Consider the following 18504-nt stretch of genomic DNA (forward strand, 5'->3'; position numbering starts at 1 on the left):
CTAGCGGAAGGCAGACTCTCAGCCCTGGCTCCTAGCTGTCGGAGGCAGGGTGGGAGCCAGCGGGCTACCAGGCCAGGGGCACGTTCACGCCAGGGCAGGAAAGCACATCAGCCTGCAGAGCCGGGCAACCGCCCTCCCCACGCAAACCCGGTCCAGAGCCTGTTCCAGCTTCTCCACAAACTGTGGCGCTGGGTCTCCGGTTTGGTCCAGGCGCTCCTACCTCCCTGGCTCCAGCAGCATCCAGAGGGTCCTGTTCTCTGACAGAATGGGCAGGCTGTTGGCCGGTTCAGAGGTGCCATGCTTAGCGCTGCCATTCCTCTCCATCAGGGCATTCTCAGAACAAAAGTTATCAGATAAAATTCAATCAAATTACCTTGAAATTACCCTTCAGCCCTGAGATTCTGTGATTTAGCTCATTGAGTTGCTATGATATACCAAACTTTATGCTGAACATTATGAAAGAATCTCTAAGAAAAGGCAGTTCTCCTTGAGCTCCTTAGTCTAGTTTGAAAATAAGATCAGTCTTCATAAAACAATAAGAAGTAGCAAGCAAGCCATCATGCTTATAACTTTTAAAAAGAAAGCAAGTGTATGCTAAGCTCTGTGGTAGTGACTTTGGACATCCAGAGAAGGGAGCCTAAGCAGAATCTTTCCCACGAGGAACCCCCCCAATGAAGATGCTAACCATTCTCCTCCCAGGAGAGGCTGGTTGGCTCCACCTGCTTTCTATAGCAAACGCAGCATCTGCTCCCTTTAGTTTCTGTGGCTCAAGAAGGAACTGCCTCCTATACTGTTGGTGGTTATCTTACCAACTATTCCTATTTTTTATTTCATTTCCGTTTTCCCATTTTTCATTTTCAAAAAATACCCCCACATAGTTAAAACAACAACAAGAGTACCGTGAGTCTTACAGAAGAAATCCCTAGTCCTCTGCCTGGCTCCTCCCCATCTCCAGCTCTGCTCCCTCGTGGTTTCCCCAGATGTTTACCCTCCGGGATATATAGAAGATGAAACATGGAGCTGGGCAGGAAAAAAGGAAACTGACATTTGTTAAGTTACTAATATGTGTATCAGGCACTTAGTTAGATAGATACTTTCACATACAAGGTGAGCGTGGAAATTTTCTGTGTTAACAGAACTCGTTTCTGGTGAAGACATTGCTCTGGCCAGAGAGGCCCAAGATAAAGGATTCCATCACCCTACAGAGGAAGGGAGCAGCCACACTCTCTGTGGAGCCCTAAGCAGAAGGAAGACCTAAGCAGGCCTTCTCGTGATCTGGCTCTGCTTCGTGATCAGAGTTTTTCAAGTTCCACAACTCCTATGTGAGCTAATTACATTGCCTTTATTTATATGAATAATTCTCAGTATCTCAGTGTTCGATGGTTTAGCATCCCAAACCATCCCCACTGCCTAGAAGAAGGAATTTAACCTGTAAAAGAGCCCTTCCTGGGGACCCCAGGCTCTTAGCTTCTTCATCAGATGTTACTGTGGTTTATCCCTTTCTCAGGACCCCACCAGCTTGCTCAAGTATGCTCCCGGACTTCAGAGAAAACTGGTTATTTAGCACCTTCCGGAAACAGAATTAAGTTCTTTTTTGCTTCCACACTTTATGACAACTTGGTCCTTATTGCCACTGGTCTGATGCAAAGCGTCTGTGCTTCCCTTGATTTCCCACTTCACTGCCTGTCCTAGGACCACTGTGGCCCGATCTTAGCTGCAGGAAGAAGGGTTCCTATGAAACTCTCCTTCCGGGTCAGCACACTTGATTCCCGGCCAAGACCAGGCTGTCTGAATCACAGCATTCCAGTTGCGCCCCCCTCACCCCCACCAGAGGCTTCTGCAGCTTTTTACTCATACAAACAAAAATAAATCTCACTACCGGCCTCTGAACTCCACAGCAGCACGCTTCCCCCTTCTCCCCAAGCGTCCATGGCTGGGAGTGGGGACTTGGCACTCTCCCCACCCACATCACTTTTTCACTCCCTGCGCATCCTGTGTCCTTCTCTCACCGTGCGACCCAGAGATCGGAATGGGACGTGACGGCCGGCACAGGCGCCGTGCACAGCTGCCAGGAATCTGACGGGTAAAATCTGGAAAAGTTGGGAGGGCAAATGCTAAACACACACACGCACACACACAGCGCCACTCAGAGAGGGCCGGAAACACAGACACCCACAGAAGAGGGCCTGCAGACTCCCTGTCCTTCCTCAGTCGGCCATTCTTTTGAAGAGGACTGAGCCAGTCTCGTGACTCAGGTGTGACTCCCGCCCCAGAGGCCCACAGGTACCCGAGGAGAAGAGGGAACAGCTTCATTTAATCTCCAGAGACTCCGTGAGGGCATGTGGGGAACAGGAAGCAGTTGTGTGGTGACTCACTGGGCAGAGCCAGGTTAAGGGAAGTTGTCTGCGGGTGTCCCTGGGACCGGATGATGGCAACACAGTTCTGATCACCCTCATACAGCTTGACCCCCCCCCACCCCTCACCCCCGGGGAACCAACAAGGCTGCTACCTCCCTAAGAGGCTGTGGCCTCTGTTCACCTTTCTGGCTCTGAGCCAGAGTTCAAGAAACTCAGAGCTTCCCTGGACCCTGCTCGATTTTTCTTCCGTCCTGTCGTCAGAGCACACAAGTAGGCTCCCAGCCTCCCTTGGCCACCTAGCTTAAAAGCCCTCCTGCCTACTGCCTACTGCCAGCTGTGAAGGTAGAATGGTACTAGGTCTTAGGAGGTCGTTCACACATGGTCCAAAATGGCAGCCAGTTCCACTTCCTTCGAGTCAAACCAGGGCTGGAGTGTCATTTCTGGAGGCAGGAAAATTAAGAAGTGAAAGGAGTCAGTGGGGCCGTGGTATAGATGCAGTGTTCAGTTAGGACCCTGAGCCCCTCCCTGGCACCACAGGTGCCCGGGCCCCCTCTCCTTCCCCTGCCAGTGTCAGTGCTTGTCCTGTTCCCTCTTACCCAGAAAGCGATTTGGAGGCCGATGGTACCAAAACAAATGTTCCTGCTAGGGGAAACACTGGATAGAGAACACACAAGAGCAGGGAAAATGAGGACCAGAAATGCTGATGCTCCTTCAGTGTAAAGAGAAACCTGAGTAGGGTCTTACAAAATGTCCAAGCCATTATGCAATGTTATATGTCAATTGTATTGCGATAAAAAATATTTTTTTAAAATGCCCGAGTTGAGTTTGGTGGAATGTGTGTCACCCTCTGGTTGGCAGCCCCTTGGGGAGGGACAGTGACCCAAATTCCCTGGGAAGGTGGCCAGCAGCGGTGGCACTTTCCCCAAATGAGGTGAGAGCAATAGGAAGACTAGCAGACTGGGCCTCTCAGCTGCATTTTCTCATGCCCGCCAGCGTCCTGTGGCCTGTGCCTTCCACCAGCTGTGGTAGCAGTGGCAGCAATGACTTACTCATAGGAAGAGGTCCCCAGTAGGTCACAGAGAAGCCACCCCCAGCATTCAGAGGCATGCCCTTTCAGTTTTACTGTCATTGCCAGTGAAACCTGAGCACCTTCCTCACTGACTGTTGGTGGCCAGGACCCAGCACTGTGGGCCCCCCTCACTTGGCACGCACATGCACTCCCCCTGCCCTGCGCCTGTGTCTCTCCCTGCCACTTGGTGTGCTGGAGGAGGCCATGAGAGGGCGTGGCAGGGCTGAGACCTGCTCACCTGGCCCTTGCAAGGTTTGTGTCATTGCCCTCCAGCTTCGGACGCTGGGAGCATGCCGTCTGGAGAGATGCCAGCAAATCAGTTTGCTTCTCGGCCATGGCCCCCAGAAGAGGAAGCAGCACAATTGTGACCTTGCTCTGTAGTGACAGGCATACCCAGAGCTGCTGCCACACATACGGCTCTGTCAGACTGGAGAAAATCAGGCTTTCCCCGATGTACATGAAGCTTCCCTGAAATGCGAACGGCCGTAAGACTAACAAGCACTAGGCCGTGTGCTTTCCAAGGTGTACTGTGCAGACCTCTGGTGCTGCCCGAGGTGGTTTTCTAGTGATGCAGGAGATCCTTCACCTGTCTATTATGGAAGTTTAGTTTGCACGAGTAAACATCACTTGACCGTCAACCCTTGCTACCATGGACATCATGGCTTAAGAAGAGGCTAACCAAAAAATGAGTTGACCTAAAGTCAATTTACAGGAAAACAGCAAGTAAATAATAGTATAGATTGTACAGAGTTGTGGCAGAGGCGTGCAAGTAGAACACACAAAACTAACATTTAGGAAACACTGTGCTGGTAGGGTGGGGGGAAGGTGGTGATTTTGATCAGCCTGAGTATTAACTCTTTGCAAAACTGCGAATTGGTTCCTAATCCATCACACCTATGAACTCCTGCTGCTGCAGGAAACTTTGGTGTTAATAGTTGTCAGCATCACTATTTTTGTATAGCCTTTGAGTTGAACTTTTTTTTTTTTAACTACACAGTGAAGTAAATTGAAATACAAATTCTATTTGGGATAAGGTGTCTGGATTGAGAAGTACCTGCCTACATAACACATGTGAAACCACTTTCATATCCAAGGAACCTAACTTGCCCTTACAGATCTTTAGCCCAAGGTTTAACTTTCAGAGACCTGTTATTTTTAATATCATCAGGTCCTTTCTCAGTCCTAGGCAAGGTTTTAGTCACGCTCCATTCCCTGGACCATTTGGTCTATGTTGATTTTTATTGCAGTGCTTTGCCCAGCCACTGGGCCTGTCCATCCCCCAGGCCTGACAAGGGCTGGCTGTTCCTCTGGAGGGGAACGAGGTTTGGGGGCAGGATACTGACACACTGTGGAGTCAGGGCCCTGACTCACCCACCCGCTCGTCTGCTCACTCTCTGGCTCACTCACCGTTCATTCTGTGTCCCTGTAGGCTGTCCTGGAGGACCAGAGTCAGATGAGGCAGATGGAGCTCGAGATCAGACCTTTGTTCCTCGTACCAGACACCAATGGCTTCATTGACCACCTGGCCAGTCTGGCACGGCTTCTGGACAGCAGGAAGTACATCCTGGTGGTACCCCTCATCGGTGAGTCAGGCCAGAGCAGCCCTGCACGTGCACCACAGCCCTCTATGCACGTCCCCCAGCCCAGGGGCCAGGCAGGCAGAACCCTGCTGTGTGTGTGAGACAGGATTTGCAGGGAAGTAGGGAATGTGTGGGGCAGGGAAAATTGTTTAATAATCAAAGCAGTTCAAATTATTATGGCTGATCCATGGCTTAAACTGCTGGAGCAAATGGACTCCTGTGTCCCAGCAACCAGAGGCTGCATAAGCCCAGCCCTTGTTTTTATCCTTATAAAGCTTGCAGTAAAACAGCAAAGCTGGTTCCCGTTATTGGTAAACACTCAACCCTGGCAGATAACGGCAGTGCTGCTGGGTGGTCTGGCAGGGAGGCTGGGAGGATTTTGAAGTGGTTAGATGCCTTTGGTCTGATTGTCTTGTAGCTTTTCATGATCATTCGAGGTAGCATTCTTCTGGCCAATGTCACCCTAAGGCCAGGCCAACAGAAACCCTCCAGAGCAAGCCCTTGGCTCATGCCCGTGGATTCCTGCCACTTGGGCCCTTCCCACTGTCTGGTCATTGATGCTGGTACAGGGTCAGCATCTCAGGACCCAGCCAGCTTGCTTCCTCTCTCAGGCCCGAAGAGCCCAGCTGGGCTGTCTCCAGGGGACTGTCTAGGTACTAGTAGTTCTTGGAGCTCTGTGGTGGGTGACCCTCAGGACGGGCTTTGGGCTCTGGGCTCCTGTCTAATCTAGCTGATACGGATACTATAGCTGAGGACTATCCTGTGGAGGCAGAGGGTCTGGGAGATGATTGGGAAGCCCAGGCTTTTTACTGTCCCCTTCTCAGCAGCCACTTGGAGCAATATGGGAGCCCTATCCTCTGGAAAAGCAGCCAGACTGGCAGTCTGCCTGCCAAGCCACCTCTGACATCCATGCCAAGATGTTCCATTGGGCCTTCCCTCCCAGTCCCAAGTGTCTTAGTGCCAGATGAGGGTGGAAACAAAGGGCAGGAAACATCCGCCCCTGCAGAGGCTATAGAACCCTGGGGGGTTGTGGGAAACACGTTAGCACCACCTGAGAATGTTGGCACTGAAGCAGCCCTCGTCCCGCCTCCACCCTCCCTGTCTTCCTTCCCCCTCCCCATGTGGCCTGGCCAGAACCTCTTAAACCCAGGCTCTTAGACCTAAGGAAGGTTTTCTGTTCTTCAAAAGTAGAGCAAATTTTCTCCCCACAGCTGAGCAGCAAGTCCATCAAATTGTCCTGACTTCCCCTCTCCCCTCCCCTGGGTCCTGGGGTGGGGCGGCTTTCAAGATGATTTCTGTGCTTTCCTACTCAGGAGTTTCAGGGGGAAGTAAGTGAATTGGTCACTTTTTTGCTAGATGGTCAAGAAATGATGTAACTGAAAGAGATGGCATCTCAGAAGCCCCATAAGACTTTGAAGGAGCCTCCAACACTATGCTAGGCTAGCAGGGTTCTTGTGCCCCTACTGTGTGCACAGTTTCCTTGTTCCTGGGGGTCCAGTGAAAGGTAGAGCTGCAGCCCTTGGTCTTGAGGAGCTTATGGTTCAGTGAAGAAAGCCAAAGGTGGTAGAGAGGAAGCAAATATATGAGAACATCCTGAGGATATGTGCCTAATAAATTGATGACCCCCAAGGGCATTGGGAAATGACAACTGTTAAAGCAGTCTAGGCAGACGCTTTGAACCTTCTTCGGCTGGGCAGGGCCCTTGGCTCTCAGGAGCTATAGAGAAGCTCCTGGTTAGAGAGGTTCCCTCAGTGCCCTGCCCTGTGTCCAGAGCGCAAACGGTTAAGCCATCAGCCTTCCCTGCTTCTTCTTGTGCTCTTTAACCTGCTCCATGCTCCTTAGGCCTGACCCCAGCATCAAGAAGCCCCGCCTGGTGCAGAAGCACAAACAAGCTTCCCCTTTGAAGCCTGTTTAGTTTGGAAGCAGGAAAGCAGATTTTGGGATGGAATACCAGTCTTTTGTGTTTGATGTTCTGTTTGCTGTACCATGTACCCATCCACCACTACTCTCCAACCTATTGTGTGGACACGGTAGCCTATGGTTGCTGAAAGCATGGGTGTCGTGCGCACACGCTTGTGTGTGAGTGTGTGTGTGTGTGTGTGTGTGTGTGTGTGTGTGTCCGTCCGTCTGTGTTCCCACATGGGCCCTTCCCAGAAAGTGGCTCTGAATACCCAGACAGTGAGTGCCAGGCTCACCATGGAACAGCACGCTCATGCCGATTCCCCAAGCCATGAATCATTGCACTGAGGAGAGGCCTCAGACCCCAAACTCTCCCGGAGCCCCCAAGGAGTGCATATTTCCCACTTGACCTCAGGCTTTTGGCTGGAATTTTGGAAAGAATCTTCACCAGAAAATGAAGCTGTGTCCCAGACACATAGGCAGGCAGACAGGCACACACACACACACACACACACACACACACACACACACGTGCAGTATCAGAGGGGGTAGATGTGCCAAGGGCATGGTTCTGAGGAATACCAGGGCTCTTGCAAGTGAGACTGTGACTGCCACTTCCCACTTGGTAACCTCTCTGCCCTCTGCCAGGGTGTGGGGTATCGAACTTTGTCCTTCTTAGACTGCTGTGGTTGGGAGCCCAAGTAGATGAGCCCAAGTAGATGAGGGGGAGCCTCTTTCCCTTTAGCTGCTACATACCCTGGCCTCTCCTGAGGGACCCTTTCAATTTGATCCTATAACTAAGGAATGCGATAGAGGGGCCAGGTTTCTTCCTCTGAATACAGCAGTTCCAGAAAAATCTCTATAAGTTCCTCCCAGGAGGAGGGCTGGGCCTGGAGGAAGAGACAGAAAGGAGAGAGCACTGTGGAAAGTCGGGGACACTTCTTGCCCCACAAGGTCCCCTACTTTCACTGGAAGACTCCTGTGGGGCAGGATGGATTCTGTGGTCTGGTATGGGGCTGGCTGGGAAAGCAAGGCCTAGGGTGAAGACAGACATGATTGCTGAGGCTGATACCTTGTGGGGGCTGTGTCTCATCAGTGATCAATGAGCTGGACGGCCTGGCCAAGGGACAAGAGACAGACCACCGGGCTGGGGGCTATGCCCGTGTGGTGCAGGAAAAGGCTCGGAAGTCCATCGAATTCCTTGAGCGGCGATTCGAGAGCCGGGACTCCTGTCTACGGGCCCTCACCAGCCGTGGCAATGAACTCGAATCCATCGCCTTCCGCAGTGAGGACATCACTGGCCAGCTGGTGAGACCCCCCCCCCCAGAAGAAAGGGAGTGCCCAAAGCCAGCCTTCAGAACAGGGTCTCTAGGAGGGAGGAGCTAAAGGAAGGTCAGTCAACCTGGGCGGCTGAGGGGGCAGCCATGATCCAGTCCCAGGAATGGGCGTTCCCTGTCCCACAGATCGCTCCTGGCACAGTTGGACTCGGCCAGGCAGGGCCAGGGCCTGTGTGGGAGGGCCTCTGGGATGTGACCCTCGCCAGGGCCCCAGAGACAGTACACCTGTGCTTCCTCCACATGGTGTCCCCTCCTGCCCGGTAGCCCTTCTCACACTGTCTTCCTCCAGGGTAACAACGACGACCTGATCCTCTCCTGCTGCCTCCACTACTGCAAAGACAAGGCTAAGGACTTCATGCCCACCAGCAAAGGTACAGCTTTGCCTCTGCCCGGGCTCATCGCCTGCCCTACCTTGTCCTTCTGTCCTCAGCCTGAGGCCAGCCCAGTTTCCTGCCCCCTTAGAACTCAGCCTCCCGTGTCACAGCTCCCCCACTCACAGGGACTGTCAGGTGGACCCTGAGCCCACTAAGGATGGACCTACCCCAGGAAGCCAGGCTGCACGCAGTGAGCTTTCTCCTTCAGCGTGCATCCATTTCCTTTCTTGGGTCTTCAGTGAGTTTTCTGACAACAAGAATGTCTTCATGATTCAGCCTAGCTTCTCTGGCCATGGTCTCCTGAGCCCAGCGCCCTGCAGCTCTGAGGACAGTCCCAGTGGTCCCTGGAGCCCACCTCCCTGTGCTGGGCCATGCTCACCCTCTTACTTTGTCCCTGAAGTTTACCCTGATTCTTATCCGCGGGGGTGGAGGGACTTCCCCAGCAAGTTGTGGGTCTTTTCTGCCTGTCCCTACGGTCATGAGCTCAGCACTTTACAGGCTGGCTGGAGTTGGAGGCAAGTGAGAGCTTGAGGACTGAGCCTTTAGCCTAGTTTTCTGGGACCTTTTTCATGAGCAGAAGCCCATCTTTGGGCCAAAGGCCCATCCTGGGGCTCTCTTCCAGGTACTTGAGCACCTCACTCAACCTTGAACTTTCCTGCACAGCCCCTCAGAGTCAGCGAAGTTCAGGTATTTTCTGCTCCTGGCTCCCAGGAGTCTGACATTTCATCTTGTGGAAGGAATTCCTAGGACCTCCTACCTCAGCATCATCTGCAGAGCTGAGCATTCTCACCATTTGGTTTCTGTCTACATATATCTAGTCTCCTGTCATTTTCTTTTAGTTGTTGTCACCCATTCCCCCCGTTCATTTTCCTGGCTTCCAGGCTGGTCTGGGAATCGTCTTCTCTTCTGCTCTCCCACCCACAGTAGTGCAGCCCCTCACTCCTGCCTCACTCTCTGTACTGGGGGCTGGTAATGAGTCCACAACTGCTGTTCCTCAGATGGGTCCTGCCACGTGGCTTGCACGTACTGTCCCTTAAGGCCAGATCTGGAGCATTCGAGTGGTAAAAAGGAGTCCTGGCTGAGCCAAACAGAGGAGCTTGGGCTTGCTCCCAGGCAACTTCCTAGAGAGGCACCTTCTGAAGGAGAGGTAGGCAGGAGTACAGAAGGCCTTGTTGGGAAGTACAGTTCAGATACTGCTGTGGCCCCACCCAGTCTCAGAGCTGTTTCTTAGCAGAGACACATTTTGGCTTTGGCCCTACTGGTCTCCCCACCCCACCCCCACTTCACCCCAAACAGCCTACAGGAACCCATTGCCATCCTGGGGACCGCCCCTATCAGAATTACATCAGCAACGGCTGGTGTAATCAAACCCCATTTGTCAGTGTGAATTCTTAGCAGATTAACTTGTCAGATTCACAGAGAAACTGTCACCAAATGTTTATGTGTAAACGATGTTGAATTTTAAAATCATGTGGATTATGGCGGATGGGGCCTGACAAGATGACAGTCTCTGGTTTCTAACAAAGTGAAGTTACCAGTGTCAAAACAGAGGATGTTTATTGTTAAAAATGTCTCAAAGTATCCACAGAAACCCCTGCAGACCCCTGCCAGCAATGCTGGGCTTTGGTTGGCTGACCTAAAGCCTGGGACTCTCCTGCTCTGAGTCCCAGGGCAGGAATGGCGAGGCTGCAGTCAGGCCCGGGCAGCCAGCTGGGAGCCCCACACGGCACCGCACACCACCACCCCGCCCCAGAAAGGCCAGGCCCAGGCAGTTGAGCAGCGGCCTCAGGGTATCCGCTTTCCCATGGCCACCTTCCTCTCCCTCTGCCCAGCACAGCCCCTCACCCCCCTTCACACCCGCCTTCCACCTCTCTCCTTCTCTCACCACCATCAACCCCACAAGTCTCTCCCTCCCTCTTCCCCCAAACTCCTCCCGAGGCTGACAGCCAGTTCTCAGCCTCCCTGCCTGGGGCTGGAAGCCTGACCGTGCTCAGATCCCACATGGACATCTGCAGGCCGGCCGTCAGTCAGCCCCACCGGACGTTCCCGGTGCCACATTGTGTGCCGGGCCTCCGTCAGGAGACACCCAGCCTGGGACTGAGGAGTGCACTTGCCACCTCAGGGGCCTTGGGGGGCAGGGGAGGAGGTCTCCTGTGTGAGTACCTGGCCCCAGTTTAAACTCTCCCCAATACATGACAAGTTTAGGGAATTAGGAGAAGAGAGGTGATAGAAGGCATCCTGCTAAAAGTCAGGTAAGAAGAATTAAGGCTATCTGTTTTTAAAAATAAAATTTGAATAAAGTAAGTATGGCTAGTATGATTGTAATGTGTGGAGGGGGAAGCTTATATAACAAGTATACATACTTGTAAATGTGCATAAAGAAATCTGGAAGCATACACAGATCTACCCTGGGGAACAAGGCAGCCACGCATGAAGGGAGAAAACTGGGAGGGTGAGCCCGATTTTACCTTTCCTTTTTTCTCTTCCATGCATGCTGTTAGATATTTTCACCATGCATTACTTTTACTTAATAGAGGAAATCATTTGGCTACAGCTTCTGGGCCCCCTTGGCACAGCTCTGTCAAGGACTCTTGCCCGCCTCCCCTCAGAGCTCCCTTCCTCACTTCTGGAAGCCCTGGATACACTCCATATTCCATCTTTCATTTTCTACCTCTTACTACCTAAACGATCAACCTGCTGGCCTTGGAGGGAGAGGTTGTGTAGTAAGAGGAGGATTGTGAGTCCAGGACCAGCTATGCAGTCAGAAGGAGTAGAAGGAAAAGGGCTTCTCCTGCTTCCTTAGTTCAGAGTACCGGGAGAGGGGTGTGTGGAGGCCAGTGGTTCGGGCAGCTCTCAGGACAGGAGGCAGCACAACCCCATGCGGGAGGCAGGGGTCCAACGCAGACCAGCCCCGGCCCAGCATGGCCCTCTGGAGCCAGCAGGGGAGGGGCACCCGCAGCTCGGCATCTCCATGAGGGAAAGGATTTGTGAAGGGCCAGGAAATGTCTGGCCTTGACCCCCCCAGTACCATATTCCCCTCCAGAGAGGACAGGCGGCCAGTGCCTCTGCCTCCTGCCCTCAGTGAAGTCCTCCTGCTCTCTTGTGCCAACAGAGGAGCCAATCCGGCTACTGCGGGAGGTGGTACTGCTGACGGATGACCGGAACCTGCGTGTGAAGGCACTGACAAGGAATGTGCCTGTGCGGGACATCCCGGCCTTCCTCACTTGGGCCCAGGTGGGCTGAGGGGGCCACACCGGGGCCTACCCCCGTGGAACCGTTCCTGAGAGGCCACCAGGCGCCAGTGTAGCACAGAAGATGCCCACGTGCCTGAGCCACCAATCCTCCCAGACAATAAACCATCCTCTTCCAACCCACGCCGTGGCCGTGCTGTGGGGGAGCTGCTCCTCACAAAGCCCTCCCAAGGGCTGGGCTGAAGCTGCTGGGACCCTCGTGGGCTGCCAAGACTTAGTAGAGAGGTGGCTGGCTGCAGTGACAGCAGGTGGGCAAGCCAGATAGGCTTTCCAGCCTTTCTCCCTCCCCGTCTGTCTAGTTCAAGGGCTGGGGAAGGCTTTCTCAGCACAGGGACTCAGCCACTTTCTCAGGTGGAGATGGGGCAGGGCGTTGAGGTTTCCATCAGATGCAGGTGAAGTCACGGGTCCCTTTAATCTTCAGAACCCCTGTCCTGAATGTGTCCAAGAAGCTTGGTCATGCCATGAAAGAGTGCCCAGGGTGTGTCTCTCCCTGAGGCCTGGATTCCCCCATGGACCCAAGTTGGGTTCTGGACACCACGTCCCAAACAGCAGTCCTCCGCCTACCCCACACATCCTGCTGCTCTTCTTCCTGCCCTTATCACTCTGGGTCTGTAGCACTTTGCCACTTGTTTTCCCCTCAGGTGGTCATGGGTCTGGAGGGAAGGGACGTCTGGCCTCAGGCCCATGCTTCTGGGATGGCCTTTGTCTGCTTCCTCTCCCCTCTTTGGCCTTTCTTTTGCTCTAGTTCCCACTGAACAAAATTTCAAGACTTTTCTCAGTTCTCCCCTACCCTCTCCTTGTTCTCCTCCCCACTGAATTATTCGCCTCACCCTCCTTCCCTTTCTAGTTGGTCCCTCTCACCTCCTTGTTCCCTCCATTTCCTCACTTCAGTTCCTTGCCATGGGGTTTGTCAACTCTCAGACTCCTTCCTCTGGTACCTGTGGCAGGAACCTAATAAAGCTTTCCCGCCCTGACCTTTCCCAGGCCCCTGTGCTCTGAAAAACTTGCAGGCTAGTGCCTGGGAGGAGCATGGGATAGCCTAGAGTTTGCACCCCGTTTTCTAGCTTTGCCCTAGAAGAACTTGACACAGGGCCCTTTGGCCTTTCAGTGTTTTTTTTTTTTGTTGTTGCCTCTTTAGCTGGCACCTGTGTTCAAAGCCTCACTCTGGAGGCTTCCTGCTGGGAATGTATTCTCCCAACCCAGGGACAGGGATGAGGGCAATTTAGGGGAAGACAGGGTTTTGAGGAGGAGCCAAGAGTAAATTTTAATGGGACCAGTGGGGGAACCCCCCCCCAGAGCCCCTTTGCTAACTGTATAGCTTGTCCAGAGAATGAGAGCAAGTCTGTGCCCTCCCAAGGCCCAAGATTATGCCAGAAGGTGGAGGGACTGTACAAAGAGCCACAGCCAATGATTTGGGGGTATGAGTCCCCCAGGGCCTCAGAAGACTGGGCTCTTTTAGGGTACAGGGTCCCCAGCCTGTCCTTTGAAATCCTCTCCCCTGGATGAAGAAGGCCAATGACTGGGTGGGTGGGAGACCCATCTCTCCTTTCTGTCCCATTTGCAGCACTGGTTTTGTTTCCTTAATAAATTTTTAGTTATGAAACATATCTGACCTCTTGCTGATCTTTCTCTGAGACTGGGGAGGGAAGGGAGGAAAAAAGGTCCAAGCCTCTGCACCTGTGTAAGGGCGCTGTGTCTGGTCCCTCTGCCTGTCTGGCCCCACCTGTGCCCACCCCGGTCCTAGGGCAGGGCTGAAGAGAGCCGCAGGGTCCAGGGTCCTTGGTTACTGTTTTATTGCTGTTTGGATCGAGTATAGAAAATGGAAGCGGCTCTAGAAGAGCCTGTGTACAAGGTAGAAAATATACAAATGAGGAGGAGGGAGCTAAAGAGACCACGTTCCGGCCCAGCCCAGCCTGGGCTCGGGGTGTGGGGCTGCCCGGGGCGCATGCAATAAATATGGTCCGGGGCCCCAGGGAAGGAAGGAGGAGACACGGTGGGAGTGGGAGACCGGGTAGGCCAGGGCTGTCTTAGCCCTCTGACTCCAGAGGGAGGGAAGGGTGGGCCCTGGGGTTAGTGCCACTTGTGCAAAATGAGGAACTTCACATTATCAGTCCCCGGGCGGGTGGGAGCGGGGGCAGGGGGCCCTCCGGCCGGCTCAGTCCCCTCCCCGCTCCCCAACTCTGCCCGACGCTCCGACCCCGGCGGGGAGATTCACAGTGAGAATGGGAGTGGTCGCAAGGGCCGGAGGTAGGGCTGGGAGCGCCCCAACAGTGACACCCCTCCCCCAAAAAGCAGCACGGAGCCGGGGGGATGGGGCCAACGAACCACAGGAAGAGGCGGAGAAGGGCCGGGGGTCTCCTTTGGTCAAAGCTGATATCAAAAATATAAATCTCCCTTCCCCCACCCCACCCCCGTCCCGGGGTTTTCCCCTCACCCCCACCCCCGGGCTAAGGCACGAAGCAGTGAGGCCAGGTGAGGCCGCAGAGAGGTGGGGCCGCCGCCATCGCGGGGCCGCTGCCGCTGCTACCACAGTTATCCTGGAGCGGTGTGCCGGCTCGCTGCCGCCGCCGCCGCCGCTCCCCGGAGACGCAGGCCAGGGGCCACGCGGCGGCAGTGAGGCGGGCCTCATTGTGGGGCGCTCTAGGTCGGGGAGAAACGGTCGATGGTCCGGCCGTCGGGCCCAGCGGCCAGGTGCGCTCCCTGGCTCAGCACCTCCGCCGCCTTGTCCGGGCTGAGGCCCAGTTCCGCGGTGAACTTAGCCAGCGGGTAGAGGCTCTCGAGCGCCACCTTGGGGTCGTGCAGGAAGTGCGTGGTCTGCGCCAGCAGCTCAGCCGCGGCGGCCTTGTCCTGCTGCTTCAGGCTCAGCTGTTCAGCCGTGAGGCGGGCCACAGCAAAGACGCCCTCGGGGAAGTCGAGCTTGCCCTTGCCATCGGGGCCGGGGACGCCAGGCAGCGCCCCCAGCCCCGCCAGTGCCCCGGCTGCGCCGGCCGCGCCACCCACGGCGTGCATCTTCATGTGACTGATGAGGTTGCGTTGCTGTGCGAACTTGCCACCGCACACCTGGCATTCGTAGGGCTTCTCGCCCGAGTGTATGCGCATGTGCTCGGTGAGGCGGTACTGGCGTGTGAAGCGCATGCCACACGCGTCGCACGCAAAGGGCTTGAGGCCCAGGTGGCTGCGCATGTGTCGCGTCATGGTACCGCGCTGCGTGAACTTCTTCCCGCAGATGGTGCATGGATAGGGCCGGGTCAGCCAGTGCGTCTTCTCGTGCTGCCGCAGCGTGGCCGGGTCCTTGTAGCTCTTGTCGCACGATGCACAGCGGTAGGGCCGCAGCAGCTCGCCCAGGCCACCGGGCGCCCCAGCGACCTTGTCCCCACCGCCTCCAAAAGGGGGCCCGAGGCCCGCGGCCCCAGCAGCCACTTCAGCCGCCTCGGCCCTGCCATACAACGCCTCCTCCTCCTCCACGTGCGCTTCCACGTGCGCATTCAGCTGCTCGGAGCTGGGGAAGCCCTTGCCGCACGGGATACACACGTACAGGTTGTCGCCGAAGCTCTCAGGCTCTCCATAAGCCAGGTGCGGGCATGGGTAGCCCTCGAGGTGGCCGCCGGGCGGGCTGGGGTCCTCGCTGCTGCCCGTCTCCTCGCTGCTGCTCTTGTAGTCGTCGCCGTCGCCGCCCGCGCCAGGCCCGTCCAGGCTGCCCGGGTAGCGCGGTGGTGGAGCCAGGCCGAGCGGGGGCCCCCCGGGCGAGGATGCTGGGTCCCCGCCGCGCTCCTCGCAGCGCTCCCCTGGGGACCCCCGCTCCCGGCCCAGCTCGTCGCCGTAGCTGCCTAGGCCTGGCTCGTGCTTCATCCAGCGGTAGAGGAGGCTGGGCCCGTCGGGGCGGCCGGGGGGCTCGGGTCCTGGGCTGCCGCCGCCGCCACGGAACGGGTCCGGAGGTGGTACAGCCTCCTCCAGCTTTTGGAAGGGCAACGGTGGCAGTGGAGGCAGAGAAAGCGGTGGTTCCTTGTAGGCTGCGGGGCCGGCGCTGGGAGGGCTGTCTGGGCGCGGGGGCAGCTCGCGCTCACCGGGGGGCCGCTCCGGAGGCGCGGAGCCCGATGGGCTTTTCTTGGACAGGTCCAAGCCGCAAAGTGGGGAGCAGCGGCGCTCCGGGGCACAGAGTGCGGCCGCGGGGCCGGGGCCGGAGGCGTACAGTTCTGCGCAGTGCGTGTTCACTGCGGCTTCGGGGCCCGACGGCGGCTCAACGCTGGGCGGCGGCGGAGGCCCGGCTGGGGACGAGTAGCAGGCCTGGATGACCGGCGTGGCAGCCCGCAGGCCGCGGCCTGGCCGCCCGTAGGGTGCATAACCGCCGCCGCCGCCGCCGCCGCCCCGCAGGTGGCAGTACTTGCCGTGTCGTTTGAGGCGCTTCTTGCACAGCGCCACGAGGTCGGGGATCTGCAGGTAACTGGCCGCAGCCAGCACGGCGCCCAAACTCGGCTCGGTCCCCGGAGCTACTGCCGCCGCAGCGGCAGCCTCTGCGCCATCAGCCAGGCGGCCGGTGTAGATGAAGTCCAGCACCAGACGGAACACGGCTGGGCTCACCATGTCGTGGTCAAGGTTGAGCAGGTTGTCATGCACCACCAGGGACTTGAGGTAGGCGCTGCTGGCCGCCAGAACGTTCTTGTGCGCGCGGAAGAGGGCGTTCTGCACCACGATGATCACGTCGCACAAGAAGCCCTTGGTGCGCTGGTTGTTGAGCTGCAGCAGCAGCTGCCTCGAGTGGCCGGGAGCCTCCATCGTGTCCAGCATCCTCTGCCCAGCACAATCTCCTGCGGGGACACACACCAGCCGGTTCAGCGCCGCACCGAGCCCTCGCTGCCGGTCCCCAGCCCGGCGCTTCTCCCCTCCACTTTCCCTTCCCCTCAGCTAGAAAAAGGCATCGAGCACCGTGGCCTGGGCACTGGCGGAGGAGCAGCGGCCTCTGAGTGTGGGAGCCTGGGCCAGAGGCCCAGACCAGAAGGAGCAGGAGAGTGGCTGGTGGAGAGGAGGCCAGGCTGGCCTGCACCCCAGGCCCGGAGGTACCGGGCACACAGGCTGGCTTCGGGGGGGGGGGGCCTCCAAGAAGAAAACTGTTCGGGCGAAGTGACCCTTTCGGAGACAGTTACCCGATTTGAGGGAAATGTCCGCTTCAGGAAAAGTCATTCAGGGCCGAGAAGTTTGCCCAAGTGGGATCTAAGGGAGACGAGTGAAAGCCGCCTCCCGCCTCGGGAGAAGTTGCCCCAGTTGGGGGAAGTGATCCGGAGGAGGGGAGCGCCGTGGCCGCCGTGGCGCCGCCCTGGCCGGGGGCTGTCAGGCCCTCAGTTGGGGCCCGGGCGGCGGCCGCGGCACCAGGAGCGGAGGGAGCGGCTGCCGTGGCGGGCAGAGCACGAAGGCCGGGCCCCGGCGCGGGGAGGGCGTTATATCGGGGCAGGAGGCTGAGGCAGGAAGCAGGTGGGGGGGAGGGGGGAGCCACGCAGCTCCCAGGGGAGGGAGGGGGCAGCGCCCCGGGCGGGCACGGCGCGCAGCCGGCTGCGGCCCTGACCTCGGCCTGCGCCCCACCCGCGTCCCGGCTGGGCCTCGGCCTTAGGTCTGCATTCGCAGACCGGCGCCACCCTCCCCAGCTCCCCTTCTCCGCGGGAACTCCGCCGCCCCAAACTTGGGGAAAAGTTTCCCAACTTCAGACAGGCCGGGAGGGGCGCACCAGCCCCAGTCCCCTCGGCTCCCAGCTTTTCCTCTCGCCCCCCATTTTGGCAGCCGGGCGACTGCAGGGCCTGAGTCGAGCCTTGAGCTACCCTGCCCGCCCGCTCGCCCGCCCTACCCTGTTCCCCGCCTGGCCCGCAGGGCCTCGCGGCCCGTTACCTGCGGCCGCAGCCCGACCGGGTTTCCCTCCCCGCGGTGGTGGCAGCTCCTTGCCCGCGCCCCACCCGCCCCGCTGCCAGGAGCCGAGCTGTGCCAGGGCAGCGCCCCTGCCAGCCCCGCCCGCCAGCTCCCCTTCCCTTCCCCTCGCCTCTCCAGCCCATGTGCGGGCAGAGCCGGCCCGGGCCGCTGACCCCGCCGTGAACCCGGCGCAGAGCAGCGACCCTGTTGTGGTCCTGAGTCCTCCAGGGGCGACACTCGGAGCTCCGAACGCCAGCCGCGTTGGGACGCCCGCGCCGGAGGATGCGCCCAAGGCGGTCAGCGCGCGAGGACCGGGCTGTCTAGGTCCCCTGTCCCTCCCGGTCCCCAGCCCGAGGACCCACCTGGGGGGCATGTCGGAAGCCCCGGGCCCGGCTGCCGGCGGATCCAGGGGGGACGTGGCTGCGCTGCGCTGCCCTCCGCCCGCCGGGCCCCCGGTCGGTCTGTCCTGCTGGTCCGTCCTCCCCACGTCCTGGTCGCGTCTCAGCCCCGCCGCGCTTTCCGCACACTCTTATCTGGAGCGGCCCGGGCCGGCGGGTTCTGCTGCAGTTAGGGAGCCACCTCGCGGTCGCGCGGAGCTTTGCGCGACACAGCCACGACCTCCTTCTCGCGCACCTGGGCTGGAGGCTCGCAGATGCGAAGTTGAATCTTGCAGGGAGGCCTACTCGCAGATTCACCCTCCCAGATGTGCCCGACTGGGAACCCAAGCTCCGGACCTGCGAGCCCC

At 57.5% G+C, this 18504-nt stretch overlaps 2 protein-coding genes across 4 annotated transcripts in view; one reads left to right on the forward strand and one right to left on the reverse strand.

Moving 5' to 3' along the window:
- The window catches only part of SMG6 (SMG6 nonsense mediated mRNA decay factor), a 188931-nt gene extending 175454 nt beyond the window's left edge, over positions 1–13477 (forward strand). For all 3 annotated transcript variants that reach the window (XM_081027244.1, XM_081027245.1, XM_081027246.1), the window contains exons 16-19: positions 4856–5009; positions 8002–8213; positions 8532–8613; positions 11729–13477. In XM_081027244.1, the coding sequence (XP_080883370.1) occupies positions 4856–5009; positions 8002–8213; positions 8532–8613; positions 11729–11859 (579 nt within the window). In that variant the 3' untranslated portion in view covers positions 11860–13477. The remainder of the gene's footprint in view (positions 1–4855; positions 5010–8001; positions 8214–8531; positions 8614–11728) is intronic.
- A 167-nt stretch (positions 13478–13644) lies between these two features.
- Positions 13645–18279, reverse strand: HIC1 (HIC ZBTB transcriptional repressor 1). Its single transcript, XM_081028749.1, has 2 exons — positions 18122–18279; positions 13645–16672 (listed from the first exon to the last, which is right to left on the reverse strand). The coding sequence occupies exon 2, from the start codon at positions 16650–16652 to the stop codon at positions 14508–14510; it is 2145 nt and encodes a 714-aa protein (XP_080884875.1). The 5' UTR covers positions 16653–16672; positions 18122–18279; the 3' UTR covers positions 13645–14507.
- Positions 18280–18504: the final 225 nt, after the last annotated feature.

Source organism: Rhinolophus hipposideros, assembly GCF_964194185.1.
Source record: "Rhinolophus hipposideros genome assembly, chromosome: 20".
In the NCBI taxonomy this organism is placed as follows: Eukaryota; Metazoa; Chordata; class Mammalia; order Chiroptera; family Rhinolophidae; genus Rhinolophus; species Rhinolophus hipposideros.